This window comes from Patiria miniata, unplaced genomic scaffold (genome assembly GCF_015706575.1).
Source record: "Patiria miniata isolate m_02_andy unplaced genomic scaffold, ASM1570657v1 HiC_scaffold_7, whole genome shotgun sequence".
In the NCBI taxonomy this organism is placed as follows: domain Eukaryota; kingdom Metazoa; phylum Echinodermata; class Asteroidea; order Valvatida; family Asterinidae; genus Patiria; species Patiria miniata.
Window position 1 is genome coordinate 26,250,979 of NW_024037074.1, and position 25,254 is coordinate 26,276,232.

The 25,254-nt window shown below is 41.7% G+C and overlaps 1 protein-coding gene across 5 annotated transcripts in view; it reads right to left on the reverse strand.

Annotated features, from left to right (window-relative positions):
- Window positions 1-2,014: 2,014 nt before the first annotated feature.
- The window catches only part of LOC119746056 (nuclear receptor subfamily 2 group F member 1-A-like), a 44,120-nt gene continuing 20,880 nt past the window's right edge, over window positions 2,015-25,254 (reverse strand). The window contains exons 1-5 of one of the 5 annotated variants that reach the window (XM_038222824.1): window positions 18,020-18,250; window positions 16,971-17,651; window positions 16,584-16,625; window positions 14,489-15,004; window positions 2,015-2,844 (exon numbers count right to left, since the gene is read on the reverse strand). In XM_038222824.1, the coding sequence (XP_038078752.1) occupies window positions 2,564-2,844; window positions 14,489-15,004; window positions 16,584-16,625; window positions 16,971-17,619 (1,488 nt within the window). In that variant the 5' untranslated portion in view covers window positions 17,620-17,651; window positions 18,020-18,250 and the 3' untranslated portion in view covers window positions 2,015-2,563. Of the gene's footprint in view, window positions 2,845-14,488; window positions 15,005-16,583; window positions 16,626-16,970; window positions 17,652-17,855; window positions 17,988-18,019; window positions 18,251-25,254 lie in introns of those variants that run through there. The other 4 variants (XM_038222826.1, XM_038222825.1, XM_038222828.1 and 1 more) reach the window with 4 other exon arrangements.

Genomic DNA, 25,254 nt, shown 5'->3' on the forward strand with positions numbered 1-25,254 from the left:
CCCAGAAATCAGGGTACAAATCTTATCATATCTAAAAATCACAAACATGTTTCAAACTATACAGAACAGACAGTATTGTACTTTTATTTCAGCTGTGGCAGTTTTTAGTACAAAGCGGGTTATTTTAAAGTTAATTTGCAACTTTTACAATTTATTACAGTTAATATTACGGCGCTCACACTTAAAAAAAAAATCCAATTAATTCGGAAAATTTGCAAGCGCTGATTTTTCTCCCCGATTTCCCGAAAAACACACCCTCCGATAGCAAGAACATGGCATATATATGTTTTAAAAAAAAAATCAAAACATTAAAAAAAAAAGTCAAAATTATAATTAAAGCACAAAATGATTACGGATCGTAATGATTTCAAAAGTATGCAAGATTCAAACTATTAAAAGTGAACATTCAAAATATGAATATTCATGAAACAAAACAAAAATGCAACCTTCTAAGTTGGCTCGGAAACAAAGCAGCAAAACAGAAATCAAAAACAAACAAAATGGAAAACATTTTAACTAGCAGTGATCAACGGCAGTCGCTTTTAAACAAAAAAAAGCATCTTAATAAAGGTGGATGAATATGATTTGTATTATTTACTTTTCAATTTATGTACAAAATTCTCTCTCATTCACTCTCACTGTTTACATCAGTAAAAAAAATCAACTCGCGTGGACTCAAATTGAGTTCACATTTCATATACGTTCCATCGAATTTCAGTACTTGTTTTAATTCATGCATTATTCTTACGTGTTGCGAATGTTGCTGTGTGCCCCCCCCCCCCCCCCCCCCCACTTCAGTCCTTATTGTTTCCGCCATTTTCAATAACGGGAACAAGCAGTGGGAACGTATCAAAGTTATCCCAACACATAAATTGGGTTTCAAATCAGAGCCAACAGAGATTGGGTATCAGACCAAATTGAGATGGTCTGTGTTCAACGGAGTGCCCATGGAGGTAAACTTGGTCATTTGTTTTAGCCTATACTGGTACAACATTCGTTTGTGTTGGGTCTGTTGCATGGAAACCTCTATTCCATGTCGCCAACCTTAGAGGTATTCCTATTTCTAAGTGTTTCCTTTTTATACATTGTATACCCTTTTTCAACCAAATGGTGTGCAGCAATATGCTGAATGTTATTTAATCAGTTCATATATCATTCAGCTATACCAACGCAAAACGATAATGATTGCCAATGGAAAGCTCTTGAGAAAATGACGGTGGAATCCATATTTAATGGCCTTGACACACACGTTTTAAACATTAGTCTTGTTCTTAGTGCGTCCAAGCGTGTAAACTGTGTTCTCTTCATCTTGGCTCGAATGAAACCTATATGTCGTTAGAAAAAACAATTAGCAAGTGTGTTTTACTTCAGTACGAACTGAACAGATATTTCAAAATATGTTATTTTACTCGCTCATCGAATCAATTAAAGAGCCCGGATGTAAGTGACTGTTACATATTGCAGTCCCAAACGTAGAGACTGTAGAAAAAAAATCAATTAAATATACCCCACCCTAAGACATCACAGCATTGCACGCAGACAGATGACACACACACACTTTGACTTTTCAAGTCTCACGATCAAATCATCACTCGCACAAACTCGCACAGTCATTTTTTTATATTGTTTTTGTAATTTCAAAAGCCTTCTTAGTCAGTACGAAGCAACAAAATTATCTATATAATGCAGCCATTTCAGTTCACACCATGTTTTCTATGGTAAGCCAGTTAAGTTCTTAATAAGTAGGGCACTTCAATGAGTTACCCATTCGGGTTTGGGCTGGGGGTTGCCATTTGACAAGGCCGTGTATGTACCCATTCGCGAATGGGGTCTTCCCAACATTGGAAACAAGCGCTTCCTCCAATCAATTCTATTATTCTACCTAATGTATGAAAATGTTGGCACCTTGTAAGTCTCGCTGAAAAAGTCTGGATGGGTTTGATAAACCTTAGACTTGCGAGCGTTGTGTCTAATCACCGGCGTGTTTTTTTTTTTTTTTTTTTTGGTTTTTTTGGGGTGTTTTTTCTTCTTCATTCATTCACGAAGTAGTCCCAGAAATCTGCGTTAAGAGATCAGTTCTAACCACTGCGGTATTTAAAAGCCAATAGCAACCTGCCCTAGTTGGAGACCTTTATAAGATTTAATGACTACTCAACCACTATGTGTATAGGAGACTTCATTTCATGAAGTATGACATAAACTACACCGAGAAGTTCCCCTTACAGATTCAGCAGTTGGATTCTGTTTGGTTAGAACAGAAACTCTGCAACGGTTAACGCATTTTATGCGTGTAGGTCCACGAGGCCTCTTTCCCGGCGCACTCTATTCGGATGCCAGCATCAATGTAGGCCTAGCTCGGACGTTTTTTTATAAGTAAACTTGGACCTAACATGGAAACAATTTGCTTTTTGAAGAGAGATTCATTTCATGGATTTCTCTCGCAGTTCTTCATGTTGTCGTGGATTGTCTTTCTTTTTATATATATATTTTTTTGTTTTCTTTTCCTTCCAGTCACTACAGGGGTGTAGCTATGGCAACACGCCCTCTACGGTGACCCTGGCTATCACTGCACGGTCATGTAAGATGGCGGCCAGCTGAAGGAGCTCCCGGATAGTAGCATGTCCCGGATGAGAGTCTCTATGGGCGTCTTGCCCACCAGCCGGACAAAGAATAGCTGCTCGATGACCTGTGACGACACGGTCCGGAGGGAGGGGAGGCGCAAGAGGAGACGGCCAAAGCGGTTAGGCTGGTTCGGGTACTGGCTTCGCACGTACTCCTCCAGGGCGCACTGGGACTTCTCCTGTAAGTTCTCAACGTGTGCAGCGTCCGAAAGCCCGCAGGCGTCTGGGGAAAAAATAGCAAGTAAAAAAAAGAATAACAATATATTTGATTAGTCGAATGTCTATTGATGAGTGTAAGCATCCATTGGCTGCAATGCAATACCATGAAATGGTCCAAGAGTTAATCACCCTCATACACATTGCAACAATCAAGAGGAACCCGTGCACTGCATGCAAGACACAAACCGTCGACAACATGGCCGACAACCATGTCAGTGATCGTCAGCATGACGCAAGTAATCACATTTCACCCCACGGCATCCCTATTCCTGAGCTATCACTGCCGACCAGAATGTATCAAATACTTATTGAAACTACGAGTGTCCTGTTTTTTTTCTATGTCAATGGTAGTATAGATTTTGTCACACAAAATTACAATTTGATTTCTCAGAGACTTCAAACCGAGGCTTTTGTCGACCGAAAACGGAGCTCATCGGCCCAATATTTGCCACCTTACGGACGTCCTCGTTCATGCCTCGTTCCCATGGTCTACTTTCAACGTGGAGACAATAGTAGAGAGCAGCCAGTGGCAGCGTACTGCTCGACGCCATGGGGCCGAGGTTGTGCTCACGCTTTGACAACTCCTATGAACTTTTTAGTTTTAGAGACAAGTGATTTACGCAATGGCGCCCCAGTTTACCATCACGTTCGGGGCAAAGTTCCGCTCGTGTGTGCCTGCTGCTTGACGCAGCTTACGGCCGGCACATGAGGCTACCGACACGCCGCATTACCGGCTGCATGCACGATCAGCTCCCAAGAACCACGACCTAAGCACCTAAGATTTGTTTCAGGTACATTAAAGTGTGCCCCGAGTATTACTTTGATGATGTGTAACGGCGGCCATAGGCCATGTTAAGAAATAGAGCACGTCCAGTGTGGTCTTCGGTTGGTCTAAATTAGAAGGAATAATTTCCGTTGGTTTGTTTGGACAAGCAAAATACGAACATGACGTGATAAACGTTGGTAAAAAAAAACCTGTCATAACACAGTGGCAAAAATGAACTGAGAAACCTAATGTGTGTAATACCTATGTACAGTGTGAAAGTCTGTGCTCCATCCGTAAGAATTTGCCTATTAGAGGCCTATGTGTACTATCACCGCATGCAAAGCGACACACTGTAATAACCATATTTTATTTGTAAAACATTATTACATGTACTCTCTTATTCCTGTTAATGTACCCTTAAGGGATATTTGTTCGTCATACGTTATACCTTAAGGAGATATTTGTTCGTCATACGTTATACCTTAGAGAGACACGCGGACATTAGGTAGACATTTCAATGTCTCCCTAATGTCACAACCGAACTCCTATTATGAGGTAAAATCTTACAAAAAATAAATAAACCAAAATGCGTGGGGGTAGGATAAGGGAAAATTGGGGTTAGGGGTCATACAATTTGGAAAACATTTGTACACAACCCTATAGGAATGTTTCCCTAATGTACAATTTCCCGTAATTTATTATTACCACGTTATCTCTGCATCACTAAGAATGATATCTGTGAATGCTATCTGTTGAATTCAAGTTTTGCTATAGGTCACTTTTTCAAAATATATTGACGGTGTTAATCTCTGTGACTCTGTGATATCTCAAGGAATTCCTCGACCACAAGAAACTTGTTCCTCTTTGTCACAATTCCTATTTCATTCAAAGCCAAAGACAGTGTGTCAGAGCGGAATGATTGTCGTTCATGCCTTTCTTGGTAATCTTGACAAACTGTCTCTCCCCTCCACTCTGTTATCGAAATTTGTCGGTCTTCCACACTTCCCAATTTCTTTATCTCGGCGGGAATCGTCAGATGATAACGGGACGGTGTTCTCATGAACACCCCCTCCTCTCTTCTGAAGCTCCGTCACACAAGGCGCGGCGAACTAGCGACAAACACGCCCGGTAGGCAATGGGTTTCTTTTTTTTGTGCGACCAAGTATAGTCAGTTACCATGATGCGCATGCGTCAGTTGTTAAAGGATTGATTCTTGGATATTATTTACCTTTAAAAATCTTGAAGAGCTACGAATCGGTAATGAAATGTACAATTTATATCATTAAAATGTATATAGGGCTTGATATAGCGAGATTAAAGAAAGAAAATTACAATTAAAGAGCAAAAAAAACAGGTGTTCGGTGAGATTCGAACCATTGACGTCCAGAATATGAATAAAAATACCCACTGGTCCACGTGCCGCTTCCATTTCAAATATACATCTTAAAGATCCATTTTAAACCACGTGATATATTATTTCAATCACGTGATACGTTTCATGCATACGTCATGCATGCATGATAGGCGACTATACTTGGTTGCAGAAGAAAAATCCTGTACCCAGTAGATGGGCCGAATACTACGGGCGAAGGTGTGAGGCGTTGTACCGCCCAGGGTGAGACCAGCGATGCGTTCGTGTAAGCGGCGGGCACGAAGCTGTCCCAACTTCCCCGCCCAGCCCATATGCCGCGGCCGGGCCATTCCGAGTTCCCCTCCCACCCATATGCTGCAGGAAAACACGTCTTGGGGTAAAAAAAAAGTTCCATGACCCCGACGATACAGAACTTTAAAAACCAATAGAAAACCCAGGTTGGTCAGTTGCTGCACCGTGTATACAGACATGTTTATGTTACATACCAAGTGTGGACATTCCATTGCTTTCGTGTAGTTAAGAAAAAACAGTGAAAAAAATCATTTTTCTCAAACTGTGAAAACTCTTTCAACCCAATTTTTTTTCTATGATTCCCTTTAGTGTTTCTCTTCATTCTGCCACAGATAAACCTCCCACAAATGCCTCCAATCCCGTTTCTTCCAGAAATGGGGAAACACTGTGTGGCCTTGCCCAAGTCCACACAACGTCGCCTCTACCTGGTTTATGTGGACCTCTTTTGTTCGGAAGTCCACACAGTGAATGTAATGCCTACCCAGCAACTCTAAATTTGATCTGGACTTTATTTGGAAAGTCGCAATATCAACAGAGCGAGTAATCCGATTACCAATAGTCATGAACCGCTTGAGGGCGCTCTGGCAATGACCTTTTATTCAGACAAGTCCACCACGAGCGAGTCTCAAGTCATCAGTCACAAGACATGTCACAATAAGGGCCCAAGTAAAAATGGAAATTACAATGACAAAAGAAAGCCCATCACAGCTCATTTGCTTGACTTGATACTGTGATGTCTGGCATTGACCAAATTCATTTCCCTTTTATTTGTTAATACATAAACAAAAGCAAGTATGGACTGTAGAAGCCTTGCAGAAAGTGCTCACTAAAGCAGTCTGGAATACTGCAAAGAACTGCCGCAGTAGCATTTTAATAACTTCATACTCGGGGTTGTACAAGTTTCATCGCTGAATATCTGCCACAACGTACGTCATTGTGGTTGGCACGCAATTCTCCCAAGACTTGACACCGACTAAAGGTTGAACAGAATCTGGGTCAAGGGGGAACCTGGCATCAAAGACCCGCGATCACTAAACAAGTTACACTGGGAACAGTTTTGGGAACGAGTCCTAATATGTCAGGTTCCTGAACGGGTGTCTTATCCAACCTCGTGCGAAGGGGAAAATGTGGAAAGGACCAAGCAGGAAAGACCTCAAACCCCAGTAGAGTTCCCAACAATGTTCGGAGCCGTGGACCTGTACCGGTACAGGTGGATTACGCGAGTTGATCCCCGCCTTCCATTCAGCCCGCACGCTGCCCCCGATTGATCGCAATCCCACAAAGTGGTGTGGGAAGGTCAAGTTTAAACATGGTGTTATTCTGGGATTGCTTTATAATCTGGTCCGTAGAGATATCACCTTACCACAAGGGCGCCGGTCGGGGACGACTGTACTTTCATAAATGTACGGCAGCCACCAGGTATACCAACTTACCAAGTGGTGATGATCATGCTATACAGCGAAGTCGACACGCACAAGAAGCAAAACAGAAGTTAAACACTTCACATTTGCAGTCACATGCCGCTGTTTTCAAAGTACCATAGGGCTTTGAACCAATGGGAATCAGACAAGGCAACATAAAGGCGTTCATCCTGGCTCTATCTGGCGTGTCCGACACCAAGCACACATCCAATATGTTTTGGAAGGTACCTGTTTACTCCTTGTGTCGGGCAATTATTTAAGTAAAGTATCTTACTAAAGGACACAACAATTCTGCTACTGCACACGGGTACAATGTCACTTCAATGGCCTCAAGTTGAAAAACAAGTTGCACAACCTGAACATCGCACCTCACTAGAAGAAAGCTTGCAATAAATCACCAGAAAGTTTCCAATTTTAAGCGGTCGGTAATTTTCCAGAAAACAAAGGTTGATGCAAACTGGTCAGAGAAGTTTCAACGTAGACGACTTGCTTTGACAATAAACACTTAACTGTGCTGTTTCAAAAATAGGAAGCCCTTAGCCCGATTCGATTTCACTGAAAGGAAAAAATAGGAAGCCCTTAGCCCGATTCGATTTCACTGAAAGGCAAAAAAAAACCACTTTTTTCCGATTTAATGTAGAGTAAAACTGTTGACAAAAATGATCATTGTCGCAACAAAATAACGTAACTAAATATCTCTATGGCCTACGCTCTGATCCAATGATCCCCGACCATGGAAGGTCTGTGGTAAGATCAAATCCACCTTCTCGAAGAAAAATAAAGGGATCCATCTAAATTGGTTCTATTTTTTTTTTCGCCAGAGGCTCAAAAAAATAAGTCGCCGAGCTTTCTTTAAAAGACCATTTTCAAAGACTCGGCTGTTTTGGAGATTTTTTTCTGGAGTGAGAACCGCCCGGGGCGTTCCTTGTCTACTTTTAACCCCATATCTTTAGCCTTATGATCCCGGTGACCCCAAACTTCACAGAATCACTGTACTTTTTTTGTATTCCGGTCCTATCGGTCGGCAGAGTTAATGAGAGGGTAAAGGGTGCAATAAGACGGCGTGTCTTAGGTTAATGCCAGCTTCCTCGTACTTCGAATCTGTTTACACTATGCCGTCTGATGGCTGAATGATGATTCTGGGACATGGAAGGGGATTGGAACCTTGCACAATAAGACATCAGCGTTCGCTGACACCGATTCACGTAACTAAGAGCTGGAAATTACCAAGTGAAACTATAGTTCAATCGGAGGGTGGGAAAACTGCCAATTTTGGTCATGAATTGATTTTATCGCCCTCAATTTATACAGATCCCAAGCACCAACTAATTAATGCTATTTGTATTTTATACAGGGTGAGTCAAAAAGAAAGAAAATGACCCAGATTAATTTTTCTTTTCTTTAAAAGCAATCAAATTTGATACACCGATGAAGTATGTCTTAAAAGAGAATGTTCTTCCACTCATCTGAAGAAAAAAAAAAATTACTGAAATTGATCCATGCCATCAGAAGTTATGCATGTTTTTACTGTGCATGGAATGCCATTGGAAGCTATTGAGCTCAGTGAGAATTACAAATTACACGCAATCATTCAAATACAAATGAGATTTTAATAATTGAAATCAAGACTGAAACATTATTTTTACTGTCAGATTTTGCAATTTGAATGTGAGGAACAAGTCAACTTTTTTTTCTCTGAAATATTCATGATTTTTTTTATGTTTTTCTTGGCAAGTTCTCGTTCATTCATCGAGATTGGAAAACGTCCATGTTTGGGTATTCATCAGTTCGTAACGGCAAATGATCAGTGGTGGACAGCCGAGTTTTGTGATCGTTTTATTGAAATAGATACAACTTGGGTATAGAGTAGGCAAATTACGTGCAATTTTCACAGTTAAAAGTCAATAAGATGTACTTAATCCCTATGTTTGTTTAATGAAAGGGAGCAAGCCAAATATTAAAAAAAAAATCAAATTCGATCACTTTCTTTTTGACTCAACCGGTATACGAGAATTATGCTTCGAATCAAGGTGTCCCAAAATTGTCATGCCTACATATTCATCCATATTATCTACATGTATATGAACCTAGTTTGTTGATCATTTGCATGTACATGTACATCGACCGCTTTAAAACTTGCGTTTGAATATAACAAGATCATGGCGCCACATATAATCCAATGCGTCTATACATGAAATAAACATGATCATAATTTACCAAAAAACGAGCTATAAACTGAAGTATGGATCCTAGACAATATGGGATCATATATACAATACATACATACATACATACATATATGTATTGGCATGCTGGTATTGTTAAGAAAACACGAACTGTACGTCGATTAAAAAAAAACCGGGTCGACTACTTTTTTTGAAAACAAGTATGCTTTGATATATCGAAAATATTATACAATAGTATGCTAGGTGTAATAGTGAGCTAAGTTTTAATTTAAAACATTCCACTATATGGCGAGTATTAATATGTTATTGGAATGGAAATAGCACATTGTCTTTAAAAGAAACTGACTGAATTGAACCCGTGTGGTGATAGAAGATTGTTCCTGCTTACAATGAGCACGTGACAAATCGCTTTGCAGGTCTGGTGAAAAAAATGTCGTTGGTCGCTAAACTCTAACGAGAAAAACACCCTGGATTGCAACGCGCGGGAAACGGAATAGAATGATTGCTCAGTCATTAAAAGTTAAAAAACAAAACCCGCACGTAATCTAAACCCTGCCTCACTGATACCATATTCAGCAAAAGTATTATGCACATAATCGTTCCAGAGAATATTAATTGCGTCTAGCTGTCCCGGTTATGTATGAAATTCATATTTAGAATATACTCTTACAGGCATGAGTTATCACCATATACATATATGTGTAAGCGCGCATTATTCAACTATGTGCATGATGTTTAAGCTGTCGTTGTATGCACGACGGCGTGTTAACGTACGAGATCGGCCATCTTTGTTTTTTTCAATAGACTCTTTTTTTTACCAAATTCCATTTTTTCCTCTACAAAATGGCTAGCGGTTTGTTACCTTTTTGGCCTATAAAAACTAAGATATATCTGCCTTGGAGTACGAATGAGAGACAACAGCAAGAAATTTGGAACATGCACCTCCAAACAAAATGCATAGAGAAGTTAACCCACTTCCACCAAAACAACTGTTGGTGTACGTGTGCAAGAAAGTCCCAAGTGCTTCGAGTTGAGACTTGGTGATTGGATGCCTGATAATAGTTATTCGGAGTGTTTTTGGTCTCTCACCGTCTCTGTCCTGTCTTTCTCACACTACAAAGGCCCTTGTGTGAGTCAAACAGATTTTTGAGGGAAAAAACTTGTTGGACCCTCTCGTTCTCATGCAATCACACATGTTGAGGTGGTCTGGTGGTGTGACCCAGTTATCTAGATCTGCAAGTTGCAGGAAATTACTGGAAGCAGAGGACCCCACAATACCGGAAAATATTAACCAGGAGAGAAGTTCCGGTACCGGGCACGCGGACCGGGGCGTATGGAAGTCGACACCGTAATACCGGGGCTTCAACCAACTTGTTGGCTGCCTAATTCTTTTCACTTAAGCTATTTCCTTGTCTGCCGGTGTATAAATTCCTTGATATTAGCTGCATTAGGTTACAGGCCGGTGATATTTATGTGTCTGTTTAATGGGATTTTTGGACACCAAATATTCCCCAGAAAGTGCCATTGATTTGGTGTACAAGAACTGAATTCGTTGAGTATCAACAAAACTCGAAATTTAAAAAGAAAATACCGAATTTTCTATATAACACCATGAACTAACAATTATTTGCTAATGAAATTCAGTACTTCCTCATTTTGTTGTTATTTTTTTTTAACAAATCAGTGTTTCACAGCATTTACCCCTGTACAAATCAAAAACAATATCAGGGCGAATGCTAGATAAGAAGGGAGAAAATACTTTGTGAACGAAATTTCATGCACGGCACGCAACCAGAAACAATTCAGAGTTTCGCGGACCACCACCACTCCCAAAGGTAAAGATGCCATTATACAAGCGGCAACCCAGATAACATGCCAGCAGTATTCACGGGGACGACCGCTGGGGTCAGACGCCGTGACCCCGTCGAAGGACAAACAACGCCGAGTGTACGGTATGTGCGGCGCTCCGTGGCCCCCAACTCGCTAGCGTCGCGTCGATGCACTCGTCTAGGTCTACGAGTCAAGTTCGCGGCACGGCACCGAGAAAAAATTGTTTCTCGTGTCGCGTCAGGTGAAAATTGACGAACAGCATTTTTTTAAAGTGTTTATTCCATTATTTGTTTAATTTCCAACACGGACCAGTTTTGACACTTGACTGTGCTTAAGATCTTAACCCTTTTTACTCAATCGATGCTGCACTGACATGATTCGAAATACTTCATAATTGACTTCATAATTTTCATGATTTTGTTTAAATAATAATCACACGTTGGGCAAAAAAATGAGGATTGTTTTTTTTCCTGTTCGGTTATAAATGTTAATGTCGAAAAAAAATACGGGCAACCGACACTTCCGTTAAATTTGTACATTAACACTCTATGGCGAGACAATGTATTGAAATGAACTAGCTACACTTATGCTGGTGTTTTAAATAATGTATAGTAAAAGAAGATACTTAAGTAAATATTTATTACAATCTGGCTGTGCAAATCTACATCATGTACTTTTGTTAAGTTGGGGGAAATCATGAATATCTTGCATGCGTGGGAGTGATTGGTAGGCGTGGATTTTAAATTTCAACACTGTACTTCAAGTATTTGTTTAAACACACATGTATGTGTACAAAAAGTCGCTTGGAAAAGCTTTTTTTTCGTAAATTAAAGTGTTTAGCAAAATATTGGATGGCTCGTCTGTTATATATATACCACTTGAGGCTGTGCTGTGAAAGGCTGTGCTGTGTAAAGTAAAGATGAAATTAAAAAATGTAATAACACATTTGTGTAATCTGCCAAGTATTCTAACTATCACAGATGCTTCTCACTGCGTCATCCACTTCTGCATATCTAAATGTACACTTAAATCCTCCGTACTGTATAGCGATTACAAATCAGAAAGCCCCTGAAATTCCAAGGTTACGAAATGCAGGTGTGTTATGTTTCACTATACTTTCCCCTCAATTTCGAAGAAAGTATGTCTCAACGTGATAATTAGTAACTTGTTCAGCTTTTGTCTTTCATTGAAAGTGCAGTTTGTCAATAGAATTATTGTACGATTTTTGTTTTACAGTTAAAAGTGAGGATTTACCTTGCGTATTGGTAGGCAGAAAGTTATGGGCCTGCATTACAAAAGCATATTTCAGTAGGAATTGGCGCGCGAATCGACAACGCATCATGCAACAGATTTGGTATATGAATATTTATTGAAGTCATATCAGCATGACCTCGCATTGCCCGAGTACGCTCATATGCAATGTGCATAATGCCATAAAATTATAGATTGTCTGAAACGCATCATAAACTCTTCTGGTGGGTTTTCGAAACTCTAATTCGTATGTAAATGATCCGTATGGATCTAAGCAACAGTGAGTTTTTGTCAATTCAAATGAACACCCGAGCGTCTCCATTGAGCGATCTTTCAATTCATAATTTGAGTCATCATTATTGTGCGCCATGAATGCTGCATGAATGGCGTTTGTCCCCTGTATGTCAATATGTTTTATGCATTAAACAGCATGATAGCGCATTTCAATGTGGCATTATACAGGGTTGATTTCAGCTCACATCGGAATTGCCTTTATATTGGAAACGAATGAGGATTTGAGCATGAACTTAGGAATGACCGACATGTTTTTTTTAAGTCATTGTATGATTGCTTGAATTATCATTGAGTTAAAACATGGATAGGCCTACACCAAACATGACATGTGGGCTGTGGCTCTATATAGAATGATGCGAAGCAAGCATTATGATACGGGCATTATGGCATGTGGTGTACATGTCCAAGAACTGAGAATTGTGTGCTGACTAAACAGTCAATAATCGTCTCGTGTCACTAGTCCCATGTTGTCATCACTGTCAACAGCCGGAAAAAACCTTACTGTGTATTATATTTATGTTTAATTGCCAGTATTGTCCGACTCGGTCTATACTTTTAGCGTGTGGGTTGGAGATCGCAGCCGTGGTACATCGATTGTTGGTGTCACGAATGATGGCACCAGGCTAGCTGTCATCAAAACAGCATTGTCTTTCACCTTCCAGCTATCGTCGGCAATTACTGCCTTGCCAGTTACTTGGCCTTCGTGTAGGAAGATGAAAATAGGTCCGTTTGAGTAACGTGGTGATGATGTAACCACAGAATACAGGGTAGCCAAACCGGCATGTCTTTATCTTTCTCTCTGGCATTAAGTGAACCCATGCACCATGCCGGTGTTGAACCAATTTTTTTTCGGGGGGGGGGGGTTGCTAACTGGTGCGACAGTCGTGTCAGCGCCATCCTGCCTAATCAACTGCGAGACTGAGATATTTTGGTTCATTACGGGGTCCTCAGCACCGGAGCGTTTTGCGTTGCTATGGTCGTCAACGCCGACATCACAGCCCACATCCTCAGATGGAGGGAGTCTAGACAGAGCATGATGAGCAAGGCGATCGCGCAAAGGCCTTCACAGAAATTAGACCACCTCTACGGCACTGGACATCCAGTGGGCTCATTATCGACATTCCAAGGGCACCAATGCGCAACATGGGCAGACGATGCCATGGGCAGACGTTACCATGGCAACATTTTGGGAAGAAACCATGACAATGAAACTCACACAGTATTTAAAAAAAAATCCGTGTTCAGCAAACCAACCTGCGATAGGGTGTCACGGATTATTGCTATTAAGATATACATGTATGGCATCATACAAGCAGCACTGACGTTATTAAGTACATACTTTTGTAGACATAAAACGCACCATTTAACCAATCAAGCACCAATTTGACCTAAGCATACTAGGGCCGACAGGGCAGATTCATCTGGAACACCCTAAACATTGCAAGATGGCGATGCCTGATCGCAAAACCACATGTCTGTGAAGAAAACAAACTCAGATCTCGGCCCTTTTTGTTCGTTCTCAACAACTACCATCTTAGTCGTACACTTCACAGTATGAACCATTCAAAGAGAAAGTATTGAAGTCATTAGGCTGAACCCTTATGGAATAAGGAACAAATACATGACATTTTGGAAGATTAGCATACTTTCTCAGCTTTATGGGTCAGGCCAGGAGAAAAGATTGAGACAATTCAAAAGTTATGGATGAAAATTGACTAGTAAAAGGCTACGCCATGGCACAATATATCGATCAACATTGACACTGCTCTTTACGAAAAGTTGTCATCGGTTTTGAAATGTGCTTTTCCGTGGACCAAAGAAATAGCCAAAAGCAATTGGATCCTCCTCCAACTTTGACCCAGAATTTGTTTAAAAGATTAAAACGAAATTTCTGTTGATTCACTCCATGTATTCAGTAAGCAACATTTTAGGAACACGATTAAAGGGTTACCTTTTGCTTCCAATCATTTAATATTGCCTTAAGAATATCTAAACTTGATTAAATGTAATCTCAATTTGGTGGGGTTTTTTTGGTACAGTTTCCTGTAATCTCCAGGTCTCAGGCTCGTTTACCCTGGGAGAAACGGCGGTCCTTTTTGTATAGAGTTGAAACAGCTGGGAAACAGAATAATTCGGCTGACTAGTGTCAGGTAACGATGCAGAGATTGAAGATTTGGCCAAGAAGGTCAAATACAAAATGTGTTTATGATATGACCATTAATGGGCTCCACACTTACCGGATGTGAAGAGAACGATTGCCTTCATGCAGCTGTACTCTGCCGAGTCCACGTGCAACGCCTTCAACTTTTCCACCTGTTCCTGGAATATCCGAATATGGTCCATGAAAGCGACGACCCGATCGGCCGACATTGGGCTGGCGTGCAGGCCCGAAGCGGCCAGCAGCGGGGCGACGTGCAGCGGCATGGAGCACTGCGAGGCGTTCAGGACGAAGAGTTCGCTCCAGCACATCCGCAGCAGGGCCACCTGGTCGGTCACCTGAAGGTCCGGGAAGAAGGGGATGTTACGGGCCCACTCCACGGCACTGAACAACAGTCTGGCAGCCAGCTCGCAGATACTGTCGATGCCCATGACGCTGTTGGTCTGCATGCACTGGGCGTAGCGGGAGGTGGGGTAGGGCTCGGCCCGCAGCAAGAGGGAGATGTAGCCCGAGAGGAAAGAGTGGCCCTCGAAGCGGCCGTCCAGGTACTGGCCTGGCCCGGGCTGTGACGGTGGAACTCGTCCGCGCTGTACTGCTGCAAGAGACCAGAGATTGTGTTATGTTATCAACTTATGAACACGGCTAATGTAAACTTACAGGGCAATCCTCCAGAAATGTATCTCGGTAACAGGTCCTCCACCTCAGCATAACTCCAATGTTTGTCCTGCATTTATGGTAGTTCACTGACTGATTACCGAATTATTTGGTCGTCAGAACAGTTTGATATGTTGTTTGATTTTTTTCTTGAATCAAACCTTTTCTTTTCTGCCTATAAACAAACATTATCAAGTCTGCTGTTAGTGTGACTGCATCGTTCATCTTCCTCAACTTTATTGCTATTTTTTTAGTTTCATAGCGTTTTGCCAAGTTTGAACTGGTTGCTGATTGGGTACAAGTTCCATCACTCACGTTGCCTTCTATTCATAATCACACCGGATATAAAATGGCGGCCAATTTGTGCTCGGTAAACTTACTGCCATAATTGTACAGATTCCCTAACCAACACCGGAGACGGCCCACTCTAAAACATGTCTACATTTTCGCTATGCTCCCTTTAATAGTTTTAGTTAACTGCAGGCATCACCACGGACACGGTTACAAAAATGGAAATAATGTCGAAAGTCATGAAATGAAAGAGTCAAAAAGATTTCGTCATTTGTTTGGCTACTGAACGGGATTATCTATTCATAAGTACTCATCGTAAAACCGAATAAGAAATACGAAATCAAGCTCGCAACTTGATATGCAGCAATATACTCACTGTAGATATTGAGTGAGGACTAAAACAATAAATACCAACAATCATATTTTGTTACCTTACAAATCATCGGTTTGTTTTACATACATTTAGATAACGTTGCAGCACAGATTGACGCCATCTTCTATGTAAAACTCAAATGCTTTAAAAACATGCTTTCATCCTTCATAGAAGTCAATCAGAATTGCAGGTCCATTCTATCCTCGACTTCTTTTCTGAGATCACTCGACTCAGGTTGACACCGAGTACTGAACATGACAAAACATGGCAAGCGAATCCACGACCCTGTCCCTTCAATGGTGCGCCATTAACAAAAAACTTGGGACACAAAGTGAGAAGTTTACCCCGAGGCTCGTCGAGTTTTACTGCTCTGTGCGATGGTGAACCGTTCCAATATGTGTCAGCATGGATTGCTGCCTATATGCAGCATCCATTCACGAATGTGCAACCGACCAGAAACGGGGCAGAGGTCCAAAATATGAAATACAAACCAAACATTGATACTTGTCACGTGACCAAACGTTGCTTTTTCCCCCCTTTTGGCCCAGTGATTATTACTTTTGTGGTTAACTGGGTAAGAACTTGTATTTGGGATTATTGTAAAAAAAAATGTGTATTATAAACAATTCTTTCTCGTGAATTTTTCGAAAAAAACGTAAAAAAAAAAAAAATCACATACGCACCAGATGTCTAATGCAAGCCCGATACAAAATGAACTCGAACATGGTGAAATGCGTGGTTACCAGTATTCATCCGGATACTAATGAATTCGGTAGAATTTAACGGCTGTAACTTTTTTTTGTCACCATACAAATGTTACATGCAAGATTGGCTGGAGTTGACGAAAAATACTTACTACAGTAACGTTGACTGAAAACTGTTGGGAGTTTTGTCACACCTGAACAGTACAAAGAATGTGGCTTTTTTGAGTTCAGACGCGGAAAATATGACGCAACGGAAAGTCCTATACTAGCATGGGCTTTCAAAACTGGTAAAACTTAAATCTGTAAAACTTTGATGCAAACGGAACCACATACCTCCATGCAGTGGTAAAAACGCCAACAAAATGTTGAAGCTGACTATTAACTAATCGTTTATGTGTTAATGCTCCTAAAGACCCAAGGTTTTATGTGAATAAATGTGGATTAACTCGGTGAGGCAGCTCCTGTAACTAAACAAAACTTTTAAAAACATCAAATTCTCAACTTCCGAGGGAAAGAAAAGAACAAAATGAAGTACTTACCTTCTCGTCTCATGCCCATTTTCAGACATTTCTTAAGCCTACAGTACTGGCATTGATTCCGGTGGTGTTGGTCGATGGGACAGTTACGGTTTGCCCGGCAGGAGTAGGTGAGGTTCCGCCTCACGCTCCGCTTGAAAAAACTTTTGCAGCCTTCGCAGGTAAACTGACCGTAGTGTTTCCCGCTGGACTTATCCCCGCAAACCACGCACTCAATTTGAGGTGGACTCTGGTTCTGTTGCTGGTGTTGCTGCTGCTGTTGCTGCTGCTGCTGCTGGGTTTGAGGGACCTGGGACTGGGCTGTTTGACCGGGTGTCGGCGTGGTTTGACTGGGTTGCGTTGGGGTGGTGGGTTGCGGTGTTTGGTGCTGCTGTTGCACCCCAATCCCCTGGGCTGTTGGGGTTTGTGGGGGCTGTGGGGTGGCCTGCGGGGCATGCTGTGTCTTATCCGAGGTGATATCATCACTGACATTGACTGTGCTCCAATGGGATGGCGGTGGGGGTTGGGTGACAGTCTTGGGATCCGGACCGAGCTCATCTCGGCTCCACGTACCGAGTCGCACCGGTCCAATCGGCTGTTGTGGCGGCGCCTGCTGTCTGGTCTTATCCCCGGCCAGATCGTCGTTACTCCAGGTACTAACTGCCATCGCCATGTTGCGGCGGAGTACGGTGAGTCTGCGACGGGCTGTTTTGGGGGTGTGTGGCCGATGTCAGAGGGGGCCACGGTGGGGCAGTCAATAGGTGGAGAAAGGGCAAAGAGAAAAAAGTACCAAGGTTAGTGTCGAGGTTAAAATGCCAAAGTGTCACTGTTAGTTCCGCGATATACGCGGCATGCGAATTACAATGACAACTATCAAAAGAAATCACCCGGCAAAAAATAAGAACTTACAACCCCAGCAGTCGCGAAAGGTCGGGTTTAGCAACCCTGAGAAATCGGAAGAGAAAAAGCAAGGTCTTGATGCGCTGACATTATTTCAATAGCCCCAATGCATGTGCGTGTATGTGAATGCCGTGAATCAACGCCACAGCATATAGCCAAAGTACTGTACTCACCTGGCGAGCTATGTAAAGATCAACGCACACATACACACCACCGACCTCTAACTACCTCACGCCGTAACCTTAGAACCGCAGACAGGGCAAAATGCCTAGAGTGACATCGTCGGTTAGGCTACCCGCCGGAGCGGAGTAATTCTGAAACACTGTGTGGCTTTACATACACGGGGGCGTGCGCTCTCGCCGTCTGGCACAATGGCTGAACTCTGACACTTTCTGTTTGAAACTGTCGGGTTACCATGACGTCCCCTTGCCTTTTATGGCGGGTGGAGATGTCAGCCGGGTTCACCAGGTTGATTGGCGGATGGTAATCAGTGTAGCCACGGTCGCGGCCGGTGGACCCGTCCATCATAACAGCCTGCGCGCTGCTCATTGGCTGCCGTCATGATTTAATAAATTACCCTCATGGATATGCATGTTTATTGGCGGTCTGGTTCCAGTATCCCTACGCGTTCTTCAGCGGGATCAGTCGACGCCGTCAACTGGTAAAATAATCAAGTAACTGGCCGTGCCGCTGCGTTGGAACTGGCGGATTCAACACACGACTTGTACACACCGTGTTGGCGCGCTGGTATACACCAGGCAAGACTGAGTGGTATATGGTGTGAACTCCACGTACTGAACTCGAGTTCCCGCGCTAAATTGCAGATATATTGACCGGTTTTTGTGTCTGCGACAGTTTTCACACCACTGCAGAATGCGGAACTGAACGGCTTATGAGCTTTCCCGCCGAATTAATATAAACTCCGCGTGTATTTGTTTTTAAGGGGCGAGATGAAACTACTATAGGATTACAGAATTTTTTCTTCAAAGATTGAAGTTACTTATTGATGATAGCTGATTGATAAGCGCCGTGTATAACAGACGTCTTTCATTCTCATTTGGGTATTTACCTTTCAGCACAGCACATGTGCAATACCAATTGACCTACCGGAAAGAATTAAATGAATGAATTTGCGGAGGTATAAAGGGTGCCTGTTCAGTTTGATTTAGAAATTATCTCCTTTAAAATGCACCCATAATCAGGTAAGTGTACCTTCAAGAAATGAGATCACTATGAAACAACCAATTCCTTCACCGGGGTCTTGCAGTATAATTTGTGCTTCTTACGAAGCGATTCTGACTAGAGCTTTCAGGCCAACCGTTACTCTTAGTATACACGTGGAGCACAATCACAGGGGGAGACCTGACGCTAACCCATATCCACTGCATTGCCTTCATAACCCGAAATAGTCGTTTGATCCTTTGGTCGCGATGCCAAGTACCGGAGTTGCCCCCTCCGGCAGGTAGACCCAGATACAGCGCAATGTTTTCTCTTTTTGTTCGCTCCCCTATCCGAGATGAACACATGGACGTGGTAGCGTTAACAAATTTTTCGAGAGATATTGTACTTTCTCATTCGTCAATTATCAGAAGAAAGAAAAAGGTTTCTAATAAAGAAAAGTACAGTGTCAAAAGGGTTTCTTTAATTTTGAATAAAGTATTCAGTCGCGCAGGAGCCAATCTATCTGAAATTACACTCCATCCTCTCTTCACATCTGGAAGAATTTTACTGAGACTTTATAACACTTGGAATGACTTCACCAAATGGCAGACAAGTTTTTAAATTCGAAAGCAACAAAGAACAGGCTGTTGAAAACTGTTTACTGGCATGACCTTCGATGTATGAATTGTAAAAGAGGCCTCGACGTTTCGTAGATCCGAAGTCAAGGGCTACATTTAACAGCTATATTGTCTGTACCTTCAAGTCTTCAAAAAGCGACAAAGAGTTTACAAGGCTTATATATAGGGTACCGAGGTATATTCGTAGCGAACACACTCGCTCATATCAGTTCCCATTTTGTATTTCTGACCTAATCGTCAGTTTTTTAGTGTATCAACACAAGGCCATGCAGTTGAGTGTCTACTCAGACGCAGCCGAGATTATTGGCAAGACCCCGGCCACTTACCTTTTTAGCCTACCTTGACCCACAAAACACTTGCCGAGCCATCGACACCACAGCCGCGCATTATAAACCCGGCATATTGCCTGTTATTGCACGCGCCACTAGACATTGGGGATCGCAAGCGGCTACACAGACACACACCACACAGGTCATCACGGCTAAGTTCACTGCTTACTCGCGTTCAATGCCAGCCAGACGGCATTGTCTGATTGCATTGTTTGCGAGTTGACCTCGGCCAAAAGCCAGACATGTAAAAGGAATCTGTTAATAGAGGGAGGCTTTTTAATTCACAACGAGTTTTGTTGATTGCATCACGCCTGGTTGTGTAAGCGCCACAGCGCACGCATGCAGGTACCAAAAACATCGGAGCAGATCCGTTTATATACCTCGATCGACATGTAATTAATGTTTTTTTTATACTGGTATTTAAAAAAAATACTGTGAGTGGACTTGCATGTGATCATAGTAGACCTGCATTTTTTCCTCCAAAATTTCTGAACGAAAAAGAAAAAAAAACCTAGTTGTCATATGCATGGAAGTTTCATTAATGAAGAGGACACATAAGTACATAGCCTACACTCTGTACTAAGGCACCGCATTTTGCTTATTATAATTTCATTCCCTTGAATTTATGATACACTTAAATTGCATTAATAATGGTAAATTTGATGTTTGGTGAATCGTCCTCGAAAGCTTTTATCGAAAGCCAAGGCAAAGAGGGTGGTTTGAAATAATATTCCTAACATTAGATTAAACATATAGCTCACTTACAAACCATACGGGTGAATATATTTATATTTGCCCGAGTGAATCATTTATACCGATCGGCCTATTAAACATAATCCCAGTTTGGTTTTTAAAAAGAAAAAAATAGGATGAAGGGGAAAATTGCAAGACATAAAAAGGCACGTTGACCTTTAACATTATGGCCGAGGACTCTTTGTATAATACATCTGCGAAACGATTATGATAATATCTATACATTTGTATTTTATTTGGAGGGACCATTTATGTAACAGATCGATACATCAATTCGATTTCATTATTGGAACTGTAGTTACTTTACTGATGATGAAGTAGCTCGGAAATAATACATGGATTTTTCGGAACTGCGAATAAAGTCATCTTGCACAAAATAGAAAGTTATAGTTTCAGACTTAAGTTCAAATAAAGAAACACAATTGAGTGACATGGTAACGTTTTTACACTGTAACGCTTTGGTGGTGTTACAAAACATCAGTTGATCAGTTCACAATGTCGTCGTCGTCAAAGGTTAAATTCAACATGTTTTATCTCAGACTCCTTGAAATCTAGCGACCGAAGTGACAGAAAACCGCGCTCAATCTAAACTATAAGTCAAACCCAATCGCAGTATAATTTATTTGTTCCGAGTTTATATAACTTACCTTCAACCTTGAAAAGAAGTCAAGTCCGTTCAAGATTTTGTCGGGCTTGATGTAACGACGCCAACGCGGTTATCGCTGAACTAATTATAAGCACAATTCAATGTTTGCCCTGTGACCTTTACGCGTTGCCTATACCTCAGCTTTCTAATAACATTACTCAAACAGTGAAGTTCAAAAACTTTTGTATAGTCTTTGTGCCCCAAATCCCCCTTTGTCACTGCTGCACACTCCGGGAGTAAAGTTCAAGATCAATGCTGCACCATTATCGTAATCTTGATCAACTATTGTGTTTCCATGTTTCAGGCTTCAGCGATACAGCCGAACCGTCTGTTTCATGCATTCGTAATTTCGGGACACAGAACAGCCGTTGAGTCCCCGGCTCCAAAATACTTCAAAATCGATGGACAACAAAGAATCTCAGTTGTGATTGAGTAATAAATGAGAACCGTCGATACTGTATGTTCTGTTCTTTAAATAGCCGATTTTAGAAAGAACTCCATCCATGGTTTCAATGTCAGAACCCTTAAACTCTTCAATATACCATTGAGTTCCCGTGCGGAAGAGAGCGTACCGGTAGGCCTAATTTCACAACTTTCCCCGTTTCATCTCATATGCCAAAGTGGCGCAAAGTTTAATTTGTGAAGGGATAAACCATTCTTCTTGATTGCATGGTCATTTTCCTTAGTGGATTCATTTTATTATTCATAGATTATCACATAATTTCAAGCCCCTCACTGATCTCTTGGGTCTACCAAGGGAATTCCCCAAAGTTTCCCCTTCCAAATGTTTAACATTGCCCGTTCATTTTCAAACCGGAAAAATCACCATTTCCTATAAAGTGCACTGTTCAGTACATAATCGCACCTCCCTGTAAACACGGTCCATGAGTTCAGGCCGCGGCCGACCGCGTTTTTAAGGTCACGGTTTGTTTAACAACAAGCGGATTACATGACAATTTGATTGACCACACAACGGCCGCAATACAAATACCGGCTGACCGTTAAACTGTCGGCCACGTGGGGATTATGTAACCGGTGTGTGAGTATTAATCGGCGGTCTGACCTGAAGCGGGAGGTCATGTTGTGGCTGCGCGAGAGAACTAGACGGTACCTAGGAGGTGTTCGCTTAAAGGAGCAGTTGTAAAATTGTGAGATTGTAATGTTAGCCTATAAAACTAGTGATAGCACAAAGTTAATTATAGACTCTTCCCTCTTCAAATATACACGTCTATTCTGTTAAAAATATGGCCTAAGAAGATTGAATATACAGTGAAATTTCGGTAAGTCAAAACTCAAGGGAACAGGCTCAACATTTGACTTGAGCAGAGTTTTGAGTTAAGCAGGTATATCACTGTCATACTTCTGAATTGAATGGATTCTTTGTTTGACTTAACAGTTGTTTTGAGTTCAAGATTTCACTTTAATATTCAAGCGCCTTTTTCAGAAAAGAAACGTCTTTAAAATCCATGCCACGTATCCACAAACATGGACAAAGGTAACAAATTGTAGACGTGAATCCCCCCCCCCCCCAAAGGAAATGTCGTGTAGTCGTGGAGTCCATTGCCATGACTCCTCTACGAATAGCCACTTCCCCAGCAAACGTCTCTGATATCCGTACAGATTCGGTGAATTATGCAAAACAAGACTGCGTCTTGACCTCAAGATTCTGACAATTCAGCGAGTGCCTTCTATCGGGTCTTCGGTAACCCGTCGTTGTATTACAAAAACATGACATCCAAATTGACCAATCAACAGCTTAGTCTACATTTCTGATCGAAATGACGTCACAGTTTCTAAAGTCGACACCGATTGGCTGGCGCGCGGGGTCGCAAAGAATTTGCATGCACACATACATGTTTATCAGACGTTGTTGCTTGCAGGGCTTGCAGGCGTTGAACAACGGATGATACTCGGACTATGCCTTGACATCAGACATGGGCCAACACAACACGAGGACTGACCAAAGCACTAGAACTAATTAATGAAGCATTAAAGAGGTCTTTATGATCGAAAACAGTCACAAACACCCCTTCGACCTACCACACAAAATGAATAATAGCATGTGATATCGCATTGGAATGCCTGCATAGTAGAATGAAACAATGCGGCACGACCGATGGTCTGTGCATGTGATGCCACTCTCTCAAGCATGTAGCTTTGGACGTTCAAGAACAGCGCCCTCTTACGTTATAAATAGCACATCCGGCTGGAGTTTGTTAATATTAGTGTATTTTTCTCTGGTGTGTGCCTGGCTCTCGCTGCACGCCTCTTTTTTTTTTTTTTTTTAAAGGAACTCGTAGAAAAGGTCTGAGCGTCAATCGGAAGTTGCTATACGCCTTACATCCTAATTGAATTCCACGTGTCATAACGTTGTAGTGCTGTCTTGGGCTGTTAAATAGAACTACGTTGAGGAGCGATTTTGATGGGGGGGGGGGGGTGGTGGTAAAACCGTAAATAGCCTGTCAGAAGTAGGACCAATTTCTAAAATAGATTCCTACCCGTAAATACAGTTCTCACAGAATCAGATGTCACGTTACAACATATTCTGTTCAAAATAATAATGGACTTTTGTATTACATTGCTAATACTAATCATCTGATATCGTTTAAGGAATCATGACATGACTTTTACCCCATTTCCATTCAACTCTTCAGTTTAGGCGTTTTCTGTTTCAATACTAAACCCAAACATTTGCTCACCGGAAACATTAGTACGTTAAGTTTGCTCATCGACTTACTGCCAGTACTGAAACAACCAAAAATCACACACAAAAACCCAGAAAATTCAAAAATTGAAAGTTATGCGAACTTTGTGCGCTGGAACATGCAGCTGTTACACTGAAGTGCCTTCTTACGAATGACATCACAATTTCGCTAAGGAAGACGGAAATTCGCATCAACAAAAAACACAAGCATTAGTCTGGTTACCTATCTTAATAACTGACTGTCACTTGTGAATTAGTCTGGTTACCTACCTTACTGACTGACTGTCACTTGTGAATTAGTCTGGTTACCTTTCTTACTGACTGGCTGTTACCTGTGAATTTGTCTGGAAATGACTGACTGAGACTTGTGACTTGGTCTGGCTACCTGTCTTACTGACTGGGTGTTACTTGTGACTTAGTCTGGTTACCTTTCTTAATGACTCGCTGTTACGTGTGAATTGGTCTGGTTACCTATCTCACTTACTGATCGTCGCTTGTGGATTAGTCTGGTTACCTATCTCGTCGACTGACTGACTGTCTCTTGTGAATTAGCCTTGTAACATATTGTATTCACTGACTAATTGTCACTCGTTAATTAGTCTGGTTACCTATCTTAATGACTGGCTGGTACATGTACTTGTGAATTACCGGTAGTCTGGCTACCTATCTCAATGACTGGCTGTAACTTGAATTGGTTGGGTTACTTATCCCACTTACTGATCGTCATTTGGGGATTAGTCTGGTTACCTATCTTCATCGACTGACTAACTGTCACTTGTGAAGTAGACTGGTCACCTGTTTCCATCGCATTACCATAACAGCTTATTCTGCGAACTTTGAGCCATTTTAGATCAATTAAAAAGACCAGTTGTGTGCTCTGGGTCTTTCTTTACTAGGCTTGTCTTGTCTGTGTTAAAGGTATAGTCCATCATTTGCAGCCATCCGAAAAGTAACTGGCGTATTTATTGTTGAAAAACAAACTTGGTTGAAAGATAGTAAGGGGACTAAACTCCCTGTGAAATTATTCTTTCTGGGAAGCTGTCATTTTGAAGTAATCAACGAAAGAAGGCATTTCCAACGGTGATTCTTAAGAAGCACCGTAGGAAAATTTAAATTAGTAGTTCGTTTTGTTATTCAGCGCAGCGCGCACAAGTATTGGAACGACGCACACGCGCGC